General features: G+C 44.0%; 1 protein-coding gene across 1 annotated transcript in view; it reads right to left on the bottom strand.

Moving 5' to 3' along the window:
* The window catches only part of cps1 (carbamoyl-phosphate synthase 1, mitochondrial), a 55,658-nt gene that overhangs the window by 12,463 nt on the left and 17,049 nt on the right, over positions 1-26,146 (bottom strand). The window contains exons 22-32 of the mRNA XM_071923138.2: positions 23,008-23,149; positions 21,473-21,538; positions 20,933-20,996; positions 20,569-20,750; positions 18,263-18,457; positions 14,622-14,689; positions 12,139-12,214; positions 11,118-11,195; positions 6,317-6,424; positions 5,950-6,039; positions 5,458-5,628 (exon numbers count right to left, since the gene is read on the bottom strand). Of these exons, the coding sequence (XP_071779239.2) occupies positions 5,458-5,628; positions 5,950-6,039; positions 6,317-6,424; positions 11,118-11,195; positions 12,139-12,214; positions 14,622-14,689; positions 18,263-18,457; positions 20,569-20,750; positions 20,933-20,996; positions 21,473-21,538; positions 23,008-23,149 (1,240 nt within the window). The remainder of the gene's footprint in view (positions 1-5,457; positions 5,629-5,949; positions 6,040-6,316; positions 6,425-11,117; positions 11,196-12,138; positions 12,215-14,621; positions 14,690-18,262; positions 18,458-20,568; positions 20,751-20,932; positions 20,997-21,472; positions 21,539-23,007; positions 23,150-26,146) is intronic.

Raw genomic sequence — 26,146 nt, 5'->3', positions numbered from 1 at the left:
GTCACGGCAACCAGGCCTCTGTAACCAGAGCCCCCCCACCACCACCGACGAACACACACACACACACACACACACTCACACCGCTTCCCCATCTCCCCATCCCACCCCAACCGCCCACTCCCGAGAGACGGTGGAATTGCGAAGCTCCACAACATGAACAATGTTATCTTGGGGCACCAGCTGAGCTCCACTGGAAAAGGAAATAAATAAAGTAAGATATCTCCACATAACACTTTTCCCCACTGGGGGCCTTGTCGGAGGCGGAAGGTGCACCTGTATGCATGTCTCTATATAGCCGGCTCTGGTGAATGGAGATGTAACAGCTACAGTTTGACCAGTATGGGTTTCTGAAGGCCTATAGCTGCTTCCAACTGATATTTTGATATTCTAAAAAATGACAAGGATTCAGTGTGTTGTCCTTGGCAGGGTGGAAAAGCCTCTAAAACGATGTATTAGGCCACTGAAATCAATACAGATTAAATTATTTTAGGTGGTTTAGCAGCTCCTTAAAGGTGCAATAATTTTGATATTTATTGGCCCATAGCACAAAATGACCATAATATATCTGTAGGGTTTGATAGAGGGTTAGGGTTAGTCAATGCCAATGACTCAGCAATCACTCCAGCAGCACCCCCCTCCCCCCCCTCTCGTGTCAGTCAGTCAGTCATCCAACACTTCACTCCCTTAAAGGATAAGTTTGGTGATTTTGGACCTATATAATTTGTCTCTTAGATACCTGTAGTACTTGGACCCACAGAGAATATTGACTCTGGAGTCAATATCGTTTGCGGGTCCAAGTACTACAGTAAAAGTTCAATAATTAAACCTTAGCTATGAATTTTCACACAACCTTAGCTTAATTTTCGCTGAAACTCCCACAATCATTCTTCATATGAGGAATCATGTAATTGGTCACTCAGCTGGTGGTCTGCTGACGATGCTACAACACACAAGTCCTTTCAGTGAGCCATTAATCCTGAGCCTTTAAATATTCCAAGGTAAGTGAGAGGGAGGGTGCATTTTATTGTTGTTACACTCGATAACGTTACTGTCAGTTATTTATATCAGTACGTCGCAGATGCTACTGAGACATAGACATACTTTATGGCTAGTTCCGAGCTAAGTAAATGAGGGGAAGGGTCTGTGTGTGTGTGTGTGGGGGGGGGGGGGGACTCGAGACATTGCTTGTCTTAAGCCAGAGGCATGAAAAGTAGTTACTTTTACACGTGTGTGTTATCATAGCCAAATCGATGTTACCATGGCAACAATAACTTTATAGCAGGAGCTAGGTATATCATGGTCGGATTTCGCTAAACAACTATACACTGGCAACAAATAAAGCGACTGTTGCTGTTATTCTGATTATGAGAATAATTTGATTAAGCTGTTTACATGCGCAATAGAAGAAAATACTCGTTCACACACACCTGACTACTCAATATATAGGCTACGTCTACGGCTACAATATATTATACAAAGGCTATAAACTAACACAAATTATGTGACATCTCCACATGTGCATTTCCTTCCTTTCATTCAAACTTCTGCCATGATTTTCCTGTGCAATACCCTGGTTATAACTTTCCTACAATAGCACCGTGGGACTGTACAGCATCTGTATTTGTAAATAAAAGGCCAATATCGACCAGATATATCCCCAAACCCTTGTATACATCAGTCTAACCCTAGTAACCACAACAGTTGGGAGTTATTTTCCTCCAGCCAATGTGTGCACATCGGGGCCCACTCACATAGACTACCCCCCACTCCTCCTCAGATGCCGTTTCCATCCTCCTCCTCCTCTTCTTCCTCTCAGGGTCATAAATACAGCTACGTTATTGTTGCCGCGAGTTTGTATGCAGAGACAGAAATTACACAATGGGGACTTGTTAGGAGAAAGAAAACACTGTGGCCTCAAACGAGGGAGTGTCGAAGGAGAGGGGAAAGAGAGAGAGAGACAGAAAGAGTGATAGAGAGAAAGGGAGATAGAGAACGAGACAGATAAATGAAGCCGGTCTCTCTGGATGGCGCTGAGATGTGTTAGCGGTGAGGATGCTGGCTGAGGGAGAGAGCGAGAGAGAGAGCGAGAGAGCGAGAGAGCGAGAGAGAAGGCACATTTGGATGGCACACACTACAGGCTACTGAGGCTGCCTAATGGTTTCAATGCATCTCAATGTGTTTACAGCGGGGGCCTGCCATTGTGGCGGCAACATATGTTAAACACGCACATCGTTTAGCTGCCTGCTTATTGGAGAAGTGGCAAAGAGAGAGCGAACGGGATCGAGTGAAAGAGGAAAGAGAGAGAGAGAAACTCACTGGAAGGTAACAAATACAAACAAGGAATTGGCTCTCTTGGCACCCAGTGATTTTGGATCAGCCTGAACAATTCTTGCCTAAACCAAGAAACCAAAGAACAAAGGCTCCAATCAGTGATGTTGTGGTACATAAAAAGGTGGGTACATTACCTGCCGTTGGTGATCATAATGAGGCAAATATGAAAAAAAATCAATTACATTTTGAGAAAAGCATGGATTTGTGCTTTTTTAGATGCAAAGCAACTCATGGAGCTGGAAAGTAAGCAAGTAAGTAAAAGTCAGTCAGTCAGTCACACAAGGCGGGGCGATGTCTCCAGACCAGTGTTGGGGAAAGTTACTTTTGAAGCTACCTAGTTACTTTACTTCGTTGCTTGCCCTAACTAGTAACTAGTTACTTTACTAAGTTAGTCTTTATTAAAAGTAACTCGTTAGAGTACTTTCACGTTCCCCACTCGAAAACATACATTTAAAATGCATCTTCTGCTGATGTCATCACTCTTAATGTATAGAAATCATCACTAACTAGACCTAACAATCTACTGTTATCTAAAGAAAACATCAAGGTAGCTTTCAGTTATCTGGTTCCACAGTAAAGTAGTCAGATCGCAGTGAAAGCTAAACTTACAGTTAACAATAATGTTCTGACTCTTTTCTTCGATCAGTTCAAAGTAATGCAAATATTTCCAAGTTCTGCAGTTTGTTGTGTTCATTCTGAAAGCGAGTCGTAACCTACAAGCCTCCACCGCACCGCCAGCCTGCTGTATGTCTGTCTGCTTTGAATAACATCAAGCAGTGCAATACTTTCCTTTTTTTTTAATTTGCACTAACTAAACATTAAACCATTTGAAAGAAAAATAAAAGTAGCAAAATGTAAGTTTGAGAAAGTAACTAATAACTGATACATAAATTGAAAAATGAACGCGCTAAGTTACTCATTACCACAAAAAAGTAATCTGATTACTCTAACGTGTTACCCCCAACACTGCTCCAGACACACTGAACCAGGATCCTTCTCTCGCCTCCTCTCTGCAATACTGCTTACCGTAACTGTGTAGGCTGCTTCACGTGTATGACACTGTGTGTCCTTGTTAACTTAAAAACCCTATCCCTTTGATACTACATACTATGATGTATGGTATGAATTCATACAGATTTATATCAGCCAGAAAAGGTGGTTAAACTCTATTCCCCAAATAAAAGGTTGGTAAACTGAATCTACATGGTTTTAGCCTCCACTACATCCCTGGCGCCAATCTGTGATGTCTTCAACAGATAAAACCTGGTGCTGCTCTACTGAAAATGACTTGAAGACTGACTCTTATTTCCATTTTTTTGTTTTATTTTGTGAGAAAACATGTCCTTATTCTTGTGAAATCACCCTGGGTGCTGATACTGAGTCTACAAAGGCAGTCTCCTAGGACTTCTGATGGTGCAGACAGGGTCTTTTGATGATGACACAGTCTTGACCGTTTAGTTTCTATTTCTGAAAGAGACCTTAAGATTAAAGAATCAAGACATAATTGTCAAAGATCATAGGAATATCGTCTGGATAGTTTTAATGGCTTTCCTGCCCTCACTATCAATGACAGGGAAATACAGAACAGACAGACTTGAAGGAAGACCAGCTACATGGCTGAAATGACAGAAAAACACAGCCTGGTTTCAAACCAGCAACCAGTGCAGGGAATAGACTTTCTCCAGATGAAAAACTTTAGCTGGAGAATCATCATGGATTGTAGCAGGGGTTCCAGCAAGCCCCCTATTAGTCTGGGGGAGTCAAGTCTGTATCATTGACTTTGAGTAAACTCAGGAAGTCTTTTCAGCCCGGCGCCTGGAGTATTCAGCGCTCTGATTAATATTCCTCACCACCACGCAGACTAGAAATTGAAAACTTCGGGTGGCGGGGAAGAGTGGAGGATTATACCTGCGCGATTGGTTCCCAACCACAGCCATTGTTACGGCAGCTCTGTTGTAATTAGAGGGAGAAATGACTTTGGAGGAAAACAGCTTTGGAACAGCTGGCGACACATATACTCTCTCATACCCAATCTTAGAGGTAAGCCTGCCAACCGCTATGCGAACGCACCTACTATTCCCCCCATCACGCTTCGCTGGGGGGGGGATGGAGTAGTAATTGCCGCCTTTGTTATGTGATCCAATGGAGCCTTCACTCGCCATACCTGCAGTACCTATTAAGAAGTCATACATGTAGGAATCTGTACGTAGAGACTCTAATTTCCCCGCCATACAGAATATGAAAAGCTGCAAAACGCTCAATGGAGACACAGTTATTAGGACTTGTATGGAGAATACAACAAGTGGCTATTAACTTTCAAATTTCTGTTGTCGTGTGAAAAGCTTGTGAGTCTAATTTTGGCGATTTTCATGTTTGGTTCTCAATCGAAGAATTACATCGTCTTCTATGGGTTGAGAAAATTCTATGACCTCTCCGGCTAATAAAATCCTTTCAAATCTCATCGGATAATGTCAGAAATGCATCAAGCTAACAACAGGGCTGTATTTATCAGTTCTTGAAAAGATGACATTTTGGAGATACAAGGTTTTCACCTGACAGCGACAAAATATTGCCTCACTCCCACTATAGCCTGTAACTAGGCAGAACTGGATTGAACTTTTTTTTAGATGTGCCTTGTACCTTTCCTTAGTCTGTTTCTGGGTAAAAGAGAATGAAACTTAGCTTAATCGATTCAGAAATTGGCTTGCAGAGACAGTTCTTCATAACTTCTCCAAAAACCACTGGATCTTCTAACTTCTAGTTTTTAGCATAAGACATGACAGATGTGAACCTGACAGTCGTTTGTCAAGTCTGTCACGATTAATCTTTCTTTGAGGTTGATGACTGGATCTATGCTGGCTACAACTGATACTGAATTGACTTGGTACAACACCAGCTGAAAGGATATCCCATTGCAAAAACAGGCTGGGTACTCCATTGCATGACATGTACCAGAAATTACTTGGCTTATATTACTTGCTATGTACTCTACGTCTTCATTCAGTCATTCTCTGTACTCTAATACAAAGCAGAACTGACATAAAAAGTAACCATTCAAATAAAATGAAAAGCGATGAAGAAAGCCAGCCATAATCAGTCAGATCCCAGTCTGGTTCCCTCCCTCACCTTGATGCCCACATAGTCGACAGGGATGATGGGGTTCTCCAGGGAGGGCAGGCTGGCCTCATCCAGCGGCTCTCCCACCATCACCTTGGTGGCCACGTTGATGAAGTCCACCCCGATGGTCTTGGACACGAAGGGGAAGGAGCGTGACGCCCGCAGATTGCACTCTATCACCTAAGAGGGTGAAAAACACAAACACTATCTAACTACAAGGAGATGCGCGAGGCAAAAACACACCCACACTTGCATGTACACATCTAAAAACACCGCCATGATTTAATGATGTACACTCTAGATGCAGATACAGACATTTACAGGACAAATACACAAACATGCACACACAGAGTCAAACATACAGGTCCTGATGTAGCTGGCAAATCGAATTCGAAGGCAATATTGATCATGAAATCCACCCAGCTTTGCAATTCATTCTGAACATCCGGCTGTGAAAATGTCGATCCGTCCCTTAGTCATGCACTGGGAAATATGACTTACCATGACATCGTTGCCTTTAACCAGAAATTGAGTGTTAAAGGGCCCTGAAATCTCGAACGCTTGCGCAATTTTCCGAGTGGCAGTTTTCACCTGAGAGTAATGACAAGAAAACACACACACATACGCACAATATGAGGCCACCTGCCAATAGTTTGACACCGTAATATCTCTACATATGCATATGATGGAGAGTAATTGATTGCATACATCATGGTTAAAATATGCATAACATCAGCGGGAGTGCTTGTTCCCCACAGAATATGAATTGGCTGATATTGTTTTTCAACTTTCCGCTCCATTTGATATAAGTTGAGTCGCTATATGAAGTTTGAGGGTGACTGGATGGGGCGTGCAGTGCTGAGCAGACCTTCTCTAGCGCCCCCTGGCTGATGGTCTGGGTTGGCAGCATTAGGGTGGCGTCTCCTGAATGCACCCCGGCGTCCTCCACATGCTCCGTTATGGCATGGACCAGCACCTGGGACAGCCAAACATTCATTATGTCACACTTACACAGTATTTGCATGAAAATGGTCAAAAAAAATAAGGGAAAAAGGTTGCACTGAGAGACAGAAATCACGACTCAAGGCTGGATAAACTTTAAAATTGGAGAATTTTATGCACTTGGCCCATTCTGGGTGAATTTATCAGCAAGGAAGTTGTTCTCCTGGGAGGAAACAGTGTGTGTGGATTGTCACAGTGACACCAGATAAACTCCCTACTGTTCACACACAGGAGTTTTGTTTCACCAAGCTACCGTGTGTGTGTGTGTGTGTGTGTGTGTGTCTTTAAATGAGCTGCCGTGTCATTAGCTCATTTAAACTGCTGCTAACTGCAGCATTCATTAGCACTCTTCTGATATAGCTTGTAATTAATACGCATTGTATTTCACTCTTTCACTCCCCCTCTCTCTCTCTCTCTCACACACACACACACACACACGCACGCACACACGCACACGCACACTGCTTGGCCAGGAATAATGAGACCTGTTTGGCATTCAGTGAATGCACAGTTTGTTAATGTGATATTGAAGATAAAGGAGGGGCAGTGTTCAGGGAAAGTGAAAGGAGGGAAAGTCTACCATATGACCAGACTGTCCACGTTCATATTGACATCCTTGAAATGACTCCCGCAGCCATCAAATGGGAGAAAAAAACAGTACAAGTACCGACGCCGGCTCCTGTGGCTCCCTCGCCTGGAGCAACTTATCAGCGTTAACAAGTAAACAGCTGGGTAAGCTGTCAGAGGTTAGAGGTTACTGCTACCAGCTGAAGTGACTGTTAAAGTAAAATCCACCCGGATGCTCTGATACTGTTATATATCATCAATCTGTGATGTTCAATGCATTCCAGTTGTTATTTTGTGATGAAGTGTTGTAATTTACCTTTTTGTTGTACCTACTTTCCTTCAATCTGCCTTCTACTTCTACTTCAGTTAGTGATTTCCTACATTTCCCAGAATGCCTTTCGACAACCACCAGAGAACAGGTAGAAACTAATACCATTTGCCTGTGATCAGTGTGTACATGACTGGAGTGCAGTTAGTGTTCTATTGGATATTCTGTGGATAACTACTGTTTCCACCTTCAAAAACTTGTAAAGCAAACAAGTAAAATCACATGAATGAATATACAGTGTCTTGCAAAAGTATTCAGACCCCCTTGACCCTTGATTTTCTTGTGCTATGATGTCATTTAAAATGTATTTATTCGGGATTTTTAGTCTAGAGTTCCATGCAGAGCACTATTTTATTAAAGTGAAAATGAAACAAACAAAAAGCATAAAAATTAAAATACCAAATCTATTTTGTGTATTCAAGCCCTTTGCTTCGTTTGGGTTAAACTGCCACACTAGTAAAAATTGGCTGAACATTTCTCATCTGTTCCTCAGATGTCATTTTTAGACTGTATTTAGTGGTGGTGAACAATGTTTTGTCTTTCTTGCTAACAAAGCTGAGACTGATCCCTTCACTAGATCTTAATGGGACTCAATGGGATTTTAGCATGTGGGCTGGATTCTCCATCAGAATACTTAAGCACAGTTTGGGATATATGGTTCATTTATGGATGACATCAGAGTCTAGTTCTTGAGGTTTCAAAAGAAACGTGAAACAGGATGAATACTTACACAACAGATTTCTGTTATTTTCATTTTATACTTTTTGTTTATTTTATTTATTTTCACTTTGATAAAATAAAGTGCTTTGAATTGAACTCAGACTGAAAATCCAGAATAAATGCATTTTGAAATACTTTAACAGCACAACAAAATGTGCCAAAAGTCAAGGGGTCTGAATACTTTTGCAAGGCACTGTATCTGTGATTACTGGAAGAGGAAGAACAATTTACAAACACTTCTTCCATGTTGCAAATTTTAATGAGTACGATGATTTAAATAAATTGTGTGTAGTTTTAGCTGGTAAATATTGTATCAACGAATGTGCCAAAGCTTGCCACCTCATTCTTAATAGAAGACGTTCATTCATGAGTGTCTAAATTTTATAATGCAACACTAAGATTGTTTTATGTTCTTTGTGTTTGTGTGTGTGTATTAAGACTTCTATTTTTCGTGTGTGTGTGTATGTATGTATATGTGTATCAATACGAATGTATGTACTTATGTGTGTGTATATTTGTGTGTATGTATATATGTATATACATACATACATACATACATACATATATATATATGTATATATATATTCTAGTATTTTTTTTCTATGTGTATTATTTTTAGCCGTGTCTCATAACTCTCACTGAGTGGTCCTCAACCTTCTTTTTTTTACTGTACTGTGTTTGTTGCCCTGTTTGTCTTGTATGTTGAGGAGTGACACGTTAATAAAAATTATCTATCTATCTATCTTAGAAAAAAATCTGGGCATGAAAATGAAAACAGATGACACAAATATTGGAGCTTCAGGAATAGATGACACACACACACAGGGCTATTTTCACAGGCAATTTTTTTGGGTGAACCAAGAATGTGGCATGGTGAATATTTCATCAACACCAACTCTGCCTTGTGATGTCGGCCTGGCCTCGCAGACTGTAGCGTGTGTGTGGAGTGTGTTGTCAGCTGATGCTAGGCCTAGTACTGTTCAGCATGTGAAAGGATCGACTTTCTCTGACACTGCAGTTATCCAATATGGAGGGCCACTAGCCCCGTGCTCCCCGAGGGTCACTGGCACTGGTCACACACACTGTTCCAGGTGTCTTAGCTGTGACACCATGACAGAAATAATGACGACCATTTTAAGGTTAACAAACCAAGCTTTCCACACCTTTAGTGGCCAGCTTCTGTTCTTAAAAGGAAAATCCCACCTCAGATACTCTGACATTGTTATATATCATCAATCTGTGATGTTCAATGCATTCCAAAAGTTATTGTAATTAACTTTTTTGCTGTATCCACTTTCCCTCAACCTGCCTCGTCTACTTCTACTTCAGTTAGGGATTTCCTACATTTCCCAGAAGGCCTTTCGAGAACCCCCATAAAAGGGCCATGAACTTGTTGCTTTCAATCAAAGGTGGGTATATGGCCATATAAATATAGTGAACACTGGGGTGTGTCTATGATCGTGGCCGTGCCCCTTACTGAAAACACAACCCTGAAATATCTGGAGTCGATGTGACATGACATCACATTTGGCCAGCTATCTACAGGAATAAGAAAATACACTACAAACAGCAAAATGAGCCCAGAATTACAAGCAACATCTCCAATAGCTGGTTTTTAACAGTGTTTAAGTGTTTTAGGGTGGATTTTTCCTTTGAATGAAACACTGTGAAGGAAGCCAACATGGTTAAACAATATGGTAAGGAAGTAATAGGTGACCATTCATTCAAACAAAAAAGCAAAACAATACAAAGACAAGCAAAAAACAGGAAAAAGGAAAGAAAAAGAAAACTTTTTCCGTGGCGCATGTCAATCAGATATGAAAACAGTTGGTTGAACAAGAATCATTTCAATGTGTCCTCGATTGATCTAATCTAAAAAGAAAAATCCATTCAGTCTCCCTGTTTTCCCTCAGCTTGGGTTTAATGTATTCCATTCTCCCCATCAGATCTATCAGGACTGTAATGTCTTTTCACTAAAGATGAGGCAGATTACTTCCGTTATTTATCTGCGGAGCTGAATATCTGTCCCACCTCTCCATTTACACAGAAAAATAATGGAAGACTGAATAACGGCGGGCTACAGTGGAGATGAGTGATTTTGATACTGTTATGAATGAAAATAGGATGAAACATAGGATATAAATAAAATAAAATGGAAGAGATAACGCTATTTTCCAGGCTGCTGTACTGTGCAACATTAGGCTAGATTATGCAGAAGATGTATACACACAACAAGCCATCAGCTATACTAAATACTGACTAGACCCCAACAACTGTAACTCCTGATCAGCACCCAGGACAGCAGGTGGAAAACCTAATGAGGTTTCAAATCACGAAAAGCCTCATCTCTAAATCTAGCAAACCTCCCTTGTATACCACTATGAAAGGTCAACTAGATAATGCAATACACATAGTAATACAATTCAAGCTTGCTCACACACATTGCCTCCTGCTCAGTATGACAATCACTAAACAAATGACCACCAGGAGAGAGAACATTTCATAATTCCTACAGGCCGCAGACTCCACTAGGCTATGAAACATTACAGCACCTGTTCATACAGCCATTTATATTGTTATCATTTGTCATACTTGACATGGCAGCCTAATACATCAGTTATTTGGCACTGATAAGACCATGTGATCGTCATATTGCACATTCATGTCCTAAAACAAGTGCCAAGCAGCAATTCTGAAAAGCTAGTACATTTTAGGGAGTTTAGCTGTTTCTTCTTCCTGCTCTCTTTTTTGGCTTCTTCTCATCCATTTTGCACTTGCCAGGCAGAACTACTGTTCATGAAATTAAATCACATTGGTAGGGAAACAAGGAAGTACACAAATGTGATTGGCTGTTGATGGCCCATGACTGCCAAATCTTGAGCCATAGCCAACTTTTCTTGGCCATCAAGCTTGTTGACTGTCCACACACAGGCTGAGTTTCCCTGGTCGCTCATCTCTATAGCAATTGAATGGACTTCTGGTGACTTGTAAGAAGTCATCTGCGTAAGAATAAGCTGTTCTAACTGGACAGACCATGAAGGTAATACCTCACCTTGCCAGACTTGGCCACAGCATCCACCTCCACCTCCCTGGCACCACGGATGAACTTGGTGATAACCACTGGATGCTCCTGAAGGGGAGACAGCAGGACAGTGTAGCAGAGACAGTGCAAGATTCACCAGCAAAAAAAAAACTTTTCATTTTCACTTATATTTGTGTTCCGTTAACTTCTCTCACTCAGCCACATCTGTTCATTGTCATCTGAACTCAGGACCAAATTGAACATCTGAGAGCTGCGGTTATCAATCCTGCACTCTGTGTTACAGCTCATAATTTGCTGATATGTGTTAGAGATGTTTGGGCAAGTAAACAACTTTGGTTGTTTAGGGTTACATTTAGGCAGCTAAAACTTTGGTTAAGGTTAGGCAACTAAAACAACTTGGTTAAGGTTAAGGAAAGTAAATGTCAAGAAACTGAATCTACATGAACTAGACTGTTGCCATGTGTGTGTGTGTGAGTGAATAATTCCAGCAAGTTTTCCAAGACTTACGCCTGTATTATTGCAGATTTTGTGAATCTTTCATTATTACTATATACTAACCTGATGAGCATCATGAGTCAAGAGAGATGATAGCTTTGGAGCTTTGAAGGTGTGATGTGTGCATGAAGTGTGTGTGTGTGTGTGTGTGTGTTGCTACCCCCAGGTAGGGGCCCATGGAGGGGCCAGGTGCCCTAGAGCCACCCGGGGGTGCAGTGAAGCAGAGATGGGCAAGTAATACTAGCCAGCAGCCATGCCAGCTGGTAGCATTACCTAATTGGCAGAGCGAGAATGCAAGTCAATAAGAGAGAGAGAGAGAGAGAGAGAGAGAGAGAGAGAGAGTGTGTGTGTGTGTGTGTGTGTGTTCACTAACCCTAACAGGCTAAATCAAAAAGACTCAAGATGAATAAGAGCAATTACAAATACAAAGCCTGAGTGAGACTTTTGGAGGGAATTATGTGGTAATCTTTCTCTGTCTCACGCAGGTGTGCACACACACATACACACACACACACACAGGACACACTGATCTCACCTGGGACACCTGAGTGGCCTCCTCCAAGAAACGCTTCATCTCCTCCTCTCCATACGCAACGTTCATTGCAGAGCCACTGCAGAGAGAGAAAGAATGAAAGAAAGAGAGAGAAAGAAAGAAAAAAAAAGAATGAAAGAAGAAAGAAAGAAAGAAAGAAAGAAAGAAAGAAAGAAAGAAAGAAAGAAAGAGAGAAAGAAAGAAAGATGAAAGAAAGAAAGAAAGAAAGAAAGAAAGGGCCATGAGAGAGGAAAAGAGAAAGTAAGCAAACGGGAGAAAAAAAAAAATCATATATGAAAGTTGATCGCTCAAAACACTCATTATCTCTCCGTTGCATCACTATTATCATCAGGAAACAAGGTCTGGAAACAGCCGAGAGAGAGAGAGAGAGAGAGAGGGAGAGGGAGAGGGAGAGGGAGAGAGAGAGAGAGAGAGAAAGAAAGGGAAAAGGAGAGCTATTTAGGTCGCAAAGCACTCCGGGCTCTTCAGAACGAGTTCAGAGCTTAGTCATTAAAAAAACAACAGATTTAGGCAAAATTGTTGGTGGTTGTTGTTGTTGTTGTTTTTGATTTTGGACTGCTAGCTGGGCCATCCACCTGTTCGATGATAGAGAGGAGGGGAGACAGACAGACAGAAAGAGGACAAAGGAAGGCCATAGGCTCGGGTCAGAGCTTCCTTCCGCGGCTCGCTGTTGCTCAAAGGCACACATATGGCCGACCAGCAACCCTCACACCAACCCTCCACATGGGGACCAGTGACTGGAGAATCATATGCATTTACATTCATGCATATTCATGACTCTGATGCCATCTAGTGTTTGCGTCCCCGTTCTCTCAATTATCACATAAATGCAAGCATTTAGTACAAGCACACTTTTCGTCCCGAATGATGCCATATGATTATTACTAGGGTTTGAAAGATTTTTTTTATCAACCGGTCGGTCAGTCAGCGTCATCCGCCACCAATATGATACTAATGTGTTTTTTTAATTATATATTTATTGTAGAATTGATCAATATTTCACTGGTTGTCTATAGGAAGCCCTTAACCTGAGCTGACTCTAATGTGACATTTTGATCAGATTCTACACAAGTATGCATGAATATGTAATTATTATTATTAGTAGTAGTAGTCTTGAGTTTTAGTGTCCCATGGTCTAAATGATGTTTCAGAGTAATTTTGACATGACATAAATTTGGCATGAAAATGATGAAATTTAAAGATCATACATATCAGCACTAAATATCAGCTGTCGGCAATCCATCCGCCGTCCAATCCTTCTATCAATCCAACCCCAAATTTTTACACAAATTACTGCAACAGTAATTTAATACGTACACATGTATTAAAACGTATACATCCTGCTCCGGTTATAACTATGTGCAAAGTGCCCCTGAAGAAAAGAAACTGAAAATATTCTGAGGATTTTGGCTTCATTTAGTTAAGAGATGCCAAATGGCTTTCCAGTTCAACTCTGCAGTATCAGCTAACTGTACTGAGGAACACCGGTAGAGGGAGGCAGAAAGCCCCTGCTGTCACTTTAGTGTGTGTTTGTGTGTATTTTACTGGTGCAAAAAATTGTTGTGTGAAACTGACGGAGAAGAGTGTGTGTGTGTATGTGTGTGTGTGTGTGTGTGTAAATGTGTGAGTTTGTGTATGTGTGCAGAGGCTGAGAAGAACACTCAAAAACCATTACCTAGTATGTCAGAGGGAAGAGCGAAAAAGCTTTGGGGACGGAAGAAGATCAGAGAGAGTTCACCCTACCCTGAGGCCATGGAGTCAGTACAAGACAGAGAGAGGAGAGGAGAGGAGAGGAGAGGAGAGGCTCCTCTTCAATGTCGATGAACAGTATCACAGCATCTCAAGTTGACAGAGGAGAAGATGAGTAACTTCCCCAGAGAGAGGACTAAAGGCCATTACAGATGGAAGAACAAGACGCTGAAATGATTTGGAAAAAAAGTTACATAATTAATGGTATGATCGCTGCTGTTTCTAGCTCGGAAAGAGTAGAAGGGAAAATCAATCGATAAGACAATGGTTTCTTAAGATACAGTGTGGGTTGAGGCCCAAAAAAGTGTAGCAATGCTTTCATGAGACTGGGTCCCAGAGCAAGAGACAAAAGTTTAAGAACCTCAAAATTGTGTGTGTGTGTGTGTGTGTGTGTGTGTGTGTGTCCTATTATACTTAAATACATATGAGGACAAATGTCCTCACAAGGATAGGATGATGAGGAAAATCCTCCAAAGTGATGACATTTTGCTAATTTTGCTTGGCTAGTTTAGGGTTACGGTTAAAATTAGAATTGGGTATAGGTTAGGGTAACAGTTAGGTTTAAGGTTAGTTTAGGATTAGGACTTGGGTTCAGGGTTAAGGTTGACAATTAGGATTAGGATTTGGGTTCAGGGTTAAGGTTGACAGTTAGGATTAGGATTTGGGTTGACAATCATGTTACCCACTGTATGTTGGCTGGTGTTTGGAACTCTCACCTGAGAACATAGGAGGGGCGGAGCAGACAGGGGTAGCCCACCTGGTTGGCGAAGGAGAAGGCATCTTCCTGGGATGGGAGAAGAAAGCACAACAGATGCTGAGGAGGGGAAGCATCAGTGAGTCATTTGCCATTTCTAGTCTAAATTATTGCCATTCTCAAGGGCAAGAATCAAGCGGGGACAGACAACAGAGCTATCTTTCCAGTGTGGTTTAGAATGAAAAAGTAATGAAAGCTCCATCACCCTTAGTCTCCAGTCAACTACGTTTGTATTTCAATCTTCATGTAATTCTCCATACAATATGTATCACAGAGAATTTATTTAACATTGGGAAAATGTTTGCTGAGGGCCAATTGAGAGAGAATACAAAGAATCAACGTCCAATCGGGCGTTGTTCTTGGGTGTGTGTTTTTCGTCATCAAGCAATCATGCCTCAGGTAACCAAGCGCTCACGCAGCAAGGCCCCTTTTCCCCCATTCCTAACTCAAACACACACACACACACACACACACACTCCTGAACAAAGGCTTCAAAGATGACAGGGTGTACTCCCCTATCTGCCCAGAACAGAACTGCTAATCAAAAGAGTAAAGAGGAGAGTAAAAGAGCTCCGACAGTCAGAAATGCAGCTTCAGTTCATCTCCCTCTGGAGTTTCTCTTCGATTCAAGTCATGAGGGATGAGAGACGAAAGAGTCGGGGAAGAGGAGTGTAGCGGCAAGGGGCGAGCTGTCCATCCTCCTCCTCGTCACCTCATCATCATCATCATCATCATCATCATCTTCCTCTCTCCTCCATCTCTCTGAGGCTCTCCCCTTTTTTCTCTTCATCATTGCGCGCCGCTCACTGGCGAGGTGGAGTGCCATTAAGAAACGCCGAGCGGCTTCCCGGAGACTCCGCCACCGTCTCCCCACGGCTCTGCTGGAGCGATTCCAGCCCATTAAAAAACAAACTGTGTCTCCTGGATAGACAGGGAAATAGAATAGTGTAGGTAGACTCTGGAGAGACAGGGGAGGAGTCTGTCTCTGTCCTCTCCGCTCTGTTCGCTCTATGCTATGCTACCCCCCCCCCCCCCCCCCCCACCCCACCCCACATACACACACACACACACACACACTTCTCCTGTGGAAACTGCGAACAAGGGCAACGCTAATGGAAAAGACACATTTCAGCGTTGGCTTCCGACACATTTCAGCACTCCAGATATTCCATTGGGTGGGGGTGGGGGTGGGAGGGAGTAGTGGGGGAGGGGGTTGCCCACTGGCGCTTCATTCTAATGTAGCTGGGAGCAACTTGGGAAGCCAGACGTGCGAGAAAGACGCTAAAAACTACGAGACAGTAAAGGAGCAAATACACAGCCGTGGCGGGGCGGAAAGGCCTATGTCAGGAAGGGGAGGCTAAAAATACCCAAACAAGATCGGCGTGAAGCTGTGAGGATGTGAGGATGTGGGGCTGTGAGGCTGTGGGGCTGTGGGGCTGTGGGGATGTGAGGATGTGGGGATGTGAGGATGTGAGGATGTGAGGCTGTGGGGCTGTGGGGCTGTGGGGATGTGAGGATGTGGGGCTGTGAGGCTGTGGGGCTGTGGGGCTGTGGGGCTGTGGGGATGTGGGGATGTGGGGATGTGGGGATGTGAGGATGTGAGGATGTGAGGATGTGGGGCTGTGAGGCTGTGGGGCTGTGGGGCTGTGGGGCTGTGAGGATGTGAGGATGTGAGGATGTGAGGCTGTGGGGCTGTGGGGCTGTGGGGCTGTGAGGATGTGGGGATGTGAGGATGTGAGGATGTGGGGCTGTGAGGATGTGAGGCTGTGGGGCTGTGAGGATGTGGGGATGTGAGGCTGTGGGGCTGTGAGGATGTGGGGATGTGGGGCTGTGAGGATGTGGGGCTGTGAGGATGTGAGGCTGTGGGGCTGTGAGGATGTGGGGATGTGGGGCTGTGAGGATGTGGGGATGTGGGGCTGTGAGGATGTGGGGCTGTGAGGATGTGAGGCTGTGGGGCTGTGAGGATGTGGGGCTGTGAGGATGTGAGGCTGTGGGGCTGTGAGGATGTGGGGCTGTGAGGATGTGGGGCTGTGAGGATGTGGGGCTGTGGGGCTGTGGGGCTGTGAGGATGTGGGGCTGTGAGGATGTGAGGCTGTGGGGCTGTGAGGATGTGGGGCTGTGAGGATGTGGGGCTGTGAGGATGTGGGGCTGTGAGGATGTGGGGATGTGGGGCTGTGAGGATGTGGGGATGTGAGGATGTGAGGCTGTGGGGCTGTGAGGATGTGGGGATGTGGGGCTGTGAGGATGTGAGGCTGTGGGGCTGTGAGGATGTGGGGATGTGGGGCTGTGGGGCTGTGGGGATGTGAGGATGTGGGGATGTGAGGCTGTGGGGCTGTGGGGATGTGGGGATGTGGGGATGTGGGGATGTGAGGATGTGAGGCTGTGGGGCTGTGGGGCTGTGGGGCTGTGGGGCTGTGAGGCTGTGGGGATGTGGGGCTGTGAGGATGTGGGGATGTGAGGATGTGGGAATGTGAGGCTGTGAGGCTGTGGGGCTGTGGGGCTGTGAGGATGTGGGGATGTGAGGATGTGGGAATGTGAGGATGTGAGGCTGTGGGGCTGTGGGGCTGTGAGGATGTGGGGATGTGAGGATGTGGGAATGTGAGGATGTGAGGCTGTGGGGCTGTGGGGCTGTGAGGATGTGGGGATGTGAGGATGTGGGAATGTGAGGCTGTGAGGCTGTGGGGCTGTGGGGCTGTGAGGATGTGGGGATGTGAGGATGTGAGGCTGTGAGGCTGTGAGGCTGTGGGGCTGTGAGGCTGTGGGGCTGTGAGGATGTGGGGATGTGAGGCTGTGGGGCTGTGAGGCTGTGGGGCTGTGAGGATGTGGAGATGTGGGGATGTGAGGCTGTGGGGATGTGGGGATGTGAGGCTGTGGGGATGTGAGGCTGTGGGGCTGTGGGGATGTGAGACTGTGGGGCTGTGGGGCTGTGGGAAATCCTAATAGCCAATGGATAATGGCCAATGGCCTTAGCTCAAATCAAGAAGACACTGTTGATAAGAGAGGCCATTCAAATTATTATCCATATTTGGCTCCTTTAAATCTGACAAGAAGTAGTGAAGCTTGCAAACTGTGCAGACTGAAGTGGCCGGCAGCCAACATCTTGTGCCAATATTCTTCTTTGAATTAGACATTTTTCATGCCAAAAAATTTGTAGTAGAAAGTAGTACAAATTCCTCCAGAATTTTATTCTTGGCAGGGTAGAGAAGCCTCTGAAAGAGGACTCATAAGACAGGGAAGGACACAAACACTTAAATTGAAATTACTATAAACTAAAATTATTTTAGGTGGGCTAGCAGCTCCTTAAGGCAGGTTGACCCACCGCACCTATTCAACAGTATGGGAATCTCCACTGGCATAAATTAGGCATTTAAATGAAGAATCTGTTTACAAAAAATAAAACATAATTGAACAATTAAACAATTAAATAAAATGTGCAAAGAAAATACAATTTAATTGCAGGAGTCAGGGAGGTACCTCCATCATATCGGCAGTGAACATCATGACTGGCCAATATTTAAGAAACGTCCCATAGTGACCCAATGAGTAGGACTGAATAGGACTGTGCTCTAAATAACGTCTATCATTTCACTGATTTTTCCTCACCAGGGAGCTGAGGGCCCTCCACGGGGCCTGGGCCACCCCGAGGTCGTCCAGGATTCTGGAGAAGACGGAGCGCTCCTCGGCCCGGTCGATCTGCAGGGGGCTGGTACCCAGGATGGTCACCCCGCTCAGGTGCAGCGGGACGGCCAGGTTGTTGGGGATCTGGCCTCCCACCGACACTATGCTGCCAGAACAACCCTGGAGGACAGGAGAGGAAGAGGAGAGGAGAGGAGAGGGAGAGGAGAGGAGAGGAGAGGAGAGGAGAGGAGAGGAGAGGAGAGGAGAGGAGAACATATGAAGAAAGAGGAGGAGGGTGCAGTTGGAGAAGAGATGAAAAGAGGAAGGCAGAATAGTGAGAGAGGAGAGGAGGGAGGAGAAAAGAGAGGGGAGGAAGAGAAACTCTGTCAAGACATCTTGAACTACTTGCCACTAGCCTGTCAGCCACGATTTACAGATCGAAACTTGTGGCCACTTCCAATTATTCCGGCCGCTGATCACATACTGAAAACACAATCTCATCAGTTGAACTAGGTCGTGCCATGGCATTATTTATCACGAGGGACAGTGTGTGTGTGAGTGCGTGTGTGAGCATGTTCCCTTTAATAACACCGCTACCCCTCTTACTGTCTGGCTGATCCAGGGGGGATGCCGTTTCCACGGCAACGCCAGGTTGTATCTCTTCATTATTCACGGGCCTGCTCTCCTGCTCCTGTCCAGAGTTTAGCTCCCTGCTCTAATGCTGTGTTTATCTCACACACACACACGCGCACACACACACCTACACACACACAGAGAAGGAACTGTGGCTGCGAGACAGGGGTGGATGGTAATGTTATCTCCCTGTACAAACAAACACTTAATCACACTCTGATCCCATCGCTACTTTAACTGGATTACAATTCCTTTGCAAGGGAAAGTCAATGGACATTAGCACGCAAACATACACACGCACACATACACATGCAACAACAAACACACACACACACAAGATATAGCTCAGGGAAAAGCCTTTATTCATGCCTTTGAGCACGTTTTGCAATCTTGAATGCAGCTGGGATCTACACACACACACACGCACTAACACATACACATACACACACACACCTCAGAAGCTCCGATACTAACTAGCGAATGCTTATTTTTACCAAGTTAAGAGACATATTTCCACAGCTTCCCTAAACCCTTCTCAACTCTTGGAACTTCTTCACAACAATTAGCGTCCCCAAAAGCTAGACGGCGCTGGAAAGTGACCACCTAAGAATATTGTGAGACGAAGACTTAATTGGCAAAGCGGAACCACATAAACTACGAGAGTTCACGAGAGGTCAGCGAACGTTGCAAACTCGTAAAAAAAAACACACACGACTGTAGAAAGGTAAGCTCTTAAATCTCAGACTAGCCTATACTGTATGCATAACAAATATCCCAATTAAGACCCATTCAGAGCCTTCGCTGTTGCTGTTTGACAGAGAGAGAGGAGTTTTGTTTGGCTACTTTTCACGGCCGAGCCTATCCTGGAGGAAAAGGCGGAAAAGCTGCATGCGTTACCAGTTTCTGACTTGAGCAAATATATGAGTCAACAGAGAGGATTAGGCTGTTGCCGGCGATGCTTCATCCATGGTAGTCTGAGCAAAGAATTTGTTTTTTCCCGGCCTGGGAGACAAATGGCTCATAGTCCAGCACTGTGGACTACTGCTGGGTGGGAACTCTGTGGAAATAAGTCGCAGCCATTCCGCTAATACTCTCACTCCTTGGAAAACTCATTTCTTTATATAAGTTATTCTTCAGCAGAATAGTCACATCAAAACAAATCAGAAAGTTGGAGCATCAGGGTTAGACCAATATATAGATTTGCCTATATATTGCGCCAATATTGGCTTTTGTTAAAAATCAATCAGTGTCATCCAACTCTGATATGATGGATATGATGCAGTTTGGTTGATTACATATTTATTGTAGAATTGATCAATACTACACTGTTTGTCTATGGGAAGCTCTTGATCTAGATTGATTGTAATGCAGCATTTTGATCAGATTCCACACACGTATGCATGAATATTTTTCTTATTATTATCATTACTATTATTAGCAGTAATAGTAGTAGTAGTACTAGTAGTGGTATCCTGGGTTTCAATGGAGAGTTTGCTTTTCCACCCTGACAAGAATACAATTCTGGGGGGGAACACTGAATTCATGAAATTTTGGGGGGAATTTGTCATGAAAACATAATTTAAGATATCAAATATCAGTGCAAAATACCACATCAGTCAAACCCTAGTGTGTGTGTGTGTGTGTGTGTGTGTGCTGACCTCCTGCTGGGTGATGTCCAGGATGCGTTCCAGGGTCAGCTCTTCAAAGTAAAGGCGGTCGCACTCGTCGAAGTCGGTGCTGACCGTCTCGGGGTTGTGGTTGACCACCACCGTCCTCTTGCCCATCTGCCTCAAGGCCCTGATACTGGACACAGCGCACCAGTCGAACTCAACGCTGCTCCCTGGTGGACCGAACCAGTGGAGAATGCGATTATTTTAGCTATAGGCAGGAGTTTGATTGTTATACTGAACAAGACAAAAGATTCAAAATATTCAGAGTAGCAATTGTTAAATCATATAGACTAATGTGCAGACTTTATTTGAACAGCATGAACATTATATGAAAGTTTATCATCAGCCTCACCGATGTGGTAGGGCCCACAGCCCAGAACCATGATTCCCTGGTCTTTGAAGTCCAGATCATGCTCCTGACGAATTGACAAAACCGGTGTTAAAGATACACCCTTGGCGACGGTTCCTTTGCTTATTTAGTTCTTTAGTATCATATTCAGGCTTAAAATCTTTTTTTTTCAGAACTGAAAAAGTCTGCCAATGGGGATGAGATGACTCCACTTGCTTCCAATGCAATTTATCTTGTTTCAGGAAGTGTCAATATCTTGAAATTCACTCACCCCAGTTTTAAAGAAGATAAGAGCTTAAGACTCAATAATAGATTGACTTATTAATATTTTTGCAGTACAACATTGATTATATATTCATAAAGAGTTTTCATCCATTTCTCATATCTTCAAGCAACATTTCAATCAGAAGACATTTTTTGCAGTGATGAATCAACCTGGAAGCACCACACATTAAACCAGCTGTCAGTAGCTGGTCTGGTTACTAAGAAACAGCAATGGTACAATATGAAATGTGAGTAGCTGTCTTTTCAGGGACCACATACCTGGCCATGATAGGTACAGTACAGGTAGTTGGTCATAGCTGGGTACTCTGCTGCCAAGGTGTCAATCTGAAAAGAAAGACAAGAGAAAATAGTTAATTCAATCAGTGGAAAACAATCTCACTCTTTTCATCTGGTAGTAACATGTAGCTTATTCATAGCTACTGACAGGTTGTGCTATCTGCTATCAGAGACATGCCAACAGAATAGTGAATAGGTTTAATATGATTATGAATATTACTACCACAGAATGGTCTGACGGAGGAGGGGTCAGAGCAGGAGATGTATTATTTTCCATCACAGGTGCGATAGTAATCGCTAGGCGAATACTAATGGCCCCTTTCCACCTGGAATTAACCTGCATCCTGGATGACTGAATTTCATTCAGATTCATTCAAGCAAAAACGCATACAAATCCAGGTGTGAATGCACCCAAGACACATTGAAGATCTGATCACTCAAACCAGTTCTGGACGTGGTCAGAGGCGCATTTGGCTACATTAAAAGGACAATTCCAGCATGATTGGAGTTTTCGTTCCTTTCCTGCATTCCCTTACTGTTTTACATCACTGTATATCGTTTTCAGCGTTTTTATCACGTTATGAGATATTTGCTATTTTTCCTTTTAGTTACTCCAAGTAAAGAAATTTTAAGCTGTAACTGTGTAAAATGTAGCATTAATTTCCATTTCATTTCATGAACTATAGCTGTTTATAGCATGATATTGTTGGCTTCTCGTTCACACTGATGGATTGCCTTTACCGACTGAATTAGACGTCTCAGGAGTTGCTTTCTATGCCGTTTGGAATGGAAAGGGAGTGAATGAGCCTGAGAGGTATAGCAAAACTGATTAAAAAATACCTTTAATCGTGGCGCATGCATGTAAAGGGATGGAAACATTTAAAAACATGCTAAAATTCAAATCACGTCCTTTGTCCTTTAACAAGGTGTAAATGCAATGTATTTCCAGTCCAGATATACCAGCTACAGAAACTGAAATTAACTTAATAATGTGGGAATCCAAACACAAAGTGCATACAAAATCCATCAGGCGTCAGGCAGCTCTGATAGTAACATCCTTGTCAAAAATGGATTGTCAGGATACTGGTGGATGGGGAAAAATGAGACAAGGTGTTTACCATCAATTTTAAAGGATGTTATTATGAGAAGAAGTGACATGCAGCAATCTATGTCTATCTATGTTACATCTATACCAGAGATGCATTTTAACATCTGGTGTAAAAGTAATCCAGCTACATCACACCAAGACACAATCCGGGTGCAAGATGCACGTTAATGCCAGGTGGAATGGGGCCGATGACATCTTTCACCTCTGCCCCCGTTACATACTCTCGTATTCTTCTAATTATGTAGCCAAAGGGAGTGCTGTGTGTGTGTGTTTGTGTGTGCGTGTGTGTGCGTGCGTGGGTGTGGAGCAGGCAGGGGTCAAGTATCGAGCGCACGGTGTCAGATCAAGTGGATGCTCCCTCCACCTGACCTGCACTGGAAGCTCTAGGAAGGCGCCCAGTGACGCTCACCTGTTTGACCCAGGGTCTGATGCCGTGAGCCAGCCTCAGCTCTCTGGCCGCCCCCTCGCCGGAGCCCACGATCTGGCCAACCTGCCGGTCTGAGAAGCCGTCCTGCTTGGCCTTCAGGAGCAGCTCCCTGGGAACTGTGCCGCTGGAGAAGGAGAATGATGAGATATGGTGATTATATGGGCAATTCAAACCTGTAATCCAGTTGCTGTGGTCCAAAGGGGATGAGGTGTTAAGTTGTTACCGTGTTGCGTTAGATTGGTTACGTTTCACATGGCAATATTTCAAGCGAACTGTAATTTATCAGCCAAAGCCGCAGGAGCAGTCATTTCCGTCATCAGTCAGAAATTTGCAGCGGGAAGGGACTTTCCTCCGGGGAAAACAAACATGGAGCATCAAATTCTGCATCGTCTGTGTTTGTGGATCATCGCATTTGTAGTCAAACTCTCTCTGTGGGAACTGGGCCTGCTGTGTCCTCATGTATAACAAAGGATTATCTCTATTTTATGGATTCAGAATAAGTAACTGATCCATTTTAACGTAATTCATCAGTTTTACAATTTGAAACAGGGGACTCTGCTGACACTCCTGCAAGTTAAGCAACCTGGAACATTTTCTACTTTCCTATTAAACACGTTCCTGTGATATTAGACTCTCGTGTTATTCCCATAATGCACTGTGTGTCCTGTAGTTGGGTGGGATCACAGTCGGATCATGTTCTCGCTCCTAGGTCCATGGTCTGTTTGGAAATGAACTGAGAAACCTCCCACTAAATGAAGATCATGCTCGAGGCGACTGGTAGCCTCTATCTCACACTTGCTTCCTGTCGCAAAGAGGATCTTAAGGTTTTCTCTGTGGCTTTACTGAAGAGGACAAACATGTTGGAAGTGATTTCTCCATTGGCCTTTCATTTCTTCCACCATCTGTCATTGCCAGAAACTCTGAAAGCTTTAGCTCCAATGGCAATGGAAGAACAGCGCCCTCCTCCTGTTTTGTGCTGTAAAGCATATTCCCCGTCAAGGTTCCCCTCCAGGTCTGACCCGGTGTCACACTATGTAGATTGCAGTGTGGAGGCTGGTAGAATTCACATATGTTCTTCCTGTGCCCCAGGACAGTTCAGTCAACACTTATGAATATGGACCACTCCTAAAGCTAGAAATTAAAGAACTGACCCTTGAATTTGTGATGTCATTGAGATAGACAATGAATGGGGAACTGACTTTCTTAACCCATGTAGTTCTTTTCAAGTCTTTTCAAGTCCAGTGAAGTATGAGAGTCAACCCAGTAATCAGGTCTCAGCTGGCTCTCCTATCCAGTGAGGTGGACACCCAAATAAGATTTTAATTCTGGTTCATACCTGTTAGCAATGCTAGAATAGAAACTCATGGCTTCACCAAGTCAGTGTCCCATTTGTTGTCAATGGAGCAGCCCCTAATTTTACATCCCAGTGGCATCACAAATTCAAGGGTTCTCTCTCTCTTTCTAGCTTAAGGATAGAAAGGTGCAAGTTGACAGACACTGACTGAACTCTCCTAGGGAACAGAAATAACATGTGAATTCTTAAAATGGGTGGCAGTCCCCTTTAAGCTCAAAAGCTTTTATTAAAATACAGAAAATACCTGCTGCACATGAGTGCGGCAGCACTACGCCGATGCACACGGAAGAGACCCGCTGAGATAGAAGGAAGAAGTGGACAAGCGAGAGCAAAAGTGTTTATTGTTGAATGTTGTTTTCTATCTGTGGCTCCTTCTCTTCTACCTGTGTGTTTTCAGGTCCAGTGAAGTATGAGAGTCGACCCGGCAATGAGGTCACGGCTGGCTCACCTATCCAGCGAGGTGGACAGCGAGGAGCGGTCCACCTCAGAGCGATCAATAGCACATCGACAAACGAGGCGCCCAGGTGCCTGAGCACTGGGTCGGCAAGTGCAGCCGTTTAAAACTCATTTTAATCGATAAAAGTTTTAATGCAGGAGGTGTGAGGGTGCACTGAAAAATGGAGGTGGAGAGGCAAGAAAGGAATTCTTCCTTCTGCTAAAGCGCAGCTCGCGCTCTCCCGCCTCCCTATCTGAATTATTTATGACCTCGCACCGTAACGATATTGGAAATGTCAAGTGTGTTTTAACTTCCACTGCACATGGCTGGGCTGAGAAATAACAAACCCCAGTGAAACGACAGAGGGGGAGAACGGCAAAAGAGTTTAGAGTCTGAACCGCAGGAAGTGCAGACATTTGATCAGGACAGCTTGCTTAATAGTTTACATGCCATGCACACACATACACATACACACGTACACAAACAAATGCATACACTCTATGCATAATACATCAAATACACTAACCTTTACAACTAACAGAAATCTCACCGTGTGTGTGTGTGCGCGCGCATGTGTCAATGAGTGTATTTTAAGGCATAAAGACAGACTGATATGCTACTGCTGTAGCATACAAACACACACTCTCAAACACTGACACACACACACATTTATATTACTATACTTGTGAGGACCTTCCATTGACTACATTCATTCCTTAACTCCTAAACCTAACCTTAACTGTCACCCAGTGGCGGTCAATGGCATAGGAAATATAGGCAGTTGCCTGGGGCGACAGCTGGATAGGGCCTGCAGAGCGCTGTTTTATGTATTATATTATTATTAATTTCAAAGTAGTTGCCTTCCTGCGCTCCACGGTTTTCTTCGGTGTGGCTGCCATGATAACAGAAACGCTCTCTGATCGAAGAGAGGTGGCGAGTTGAAAAAGTTGAACATCTGTCAACTCAGCGTTGGCAAAAAGCCATGCACGGACCCATGAGCGGCAGCTGCTGTACCCCACCATTGGGGGCGGCAAAGCTGCCATCGTATGTACATTGAAAGCAATGACAGTGACAGGTCTGAGAGCAAAGTTAGGCTTGAAGAATCAGCATAGGTCTACCTGCAACTTATCCTACTGACTTCTATTGTCTTCATAAGGAGAGTATAAACAGACAGACACACACACCACACACACACATAGAATGAGTCAGATAACCGGCGGGGCCTGAAGCCCACCTGTGCTCAGCTCTGTGGTCTATCAGTCTGGCAGCCTGTTCTTGTGTCCCTATCCCAATGTCCTCTGCTCCAGAGGCAGTGGAAACTACAACAGGCT

Source organism: Centroberyx gerrardi, chromosome 10 (assembly GCF_048128805.1).
Source record: "Centroberyx gerrardi isolate f3 chromosome 10, fCenGer3.hap1.cur.20231027, whole genome shotgun sequence".
Lineage (NCBI taxonomy): Eukaryota > Metazoa > Chordata > Actinopteri > Beryciformes > Berycidae > Centroberyx > Centroberyx gerrardi.
The sequence above is the reverse complement of the archived record's forward strand: the minus strand, read 5'-3'. Positions and strand labels throughout refer to the sequence as shown.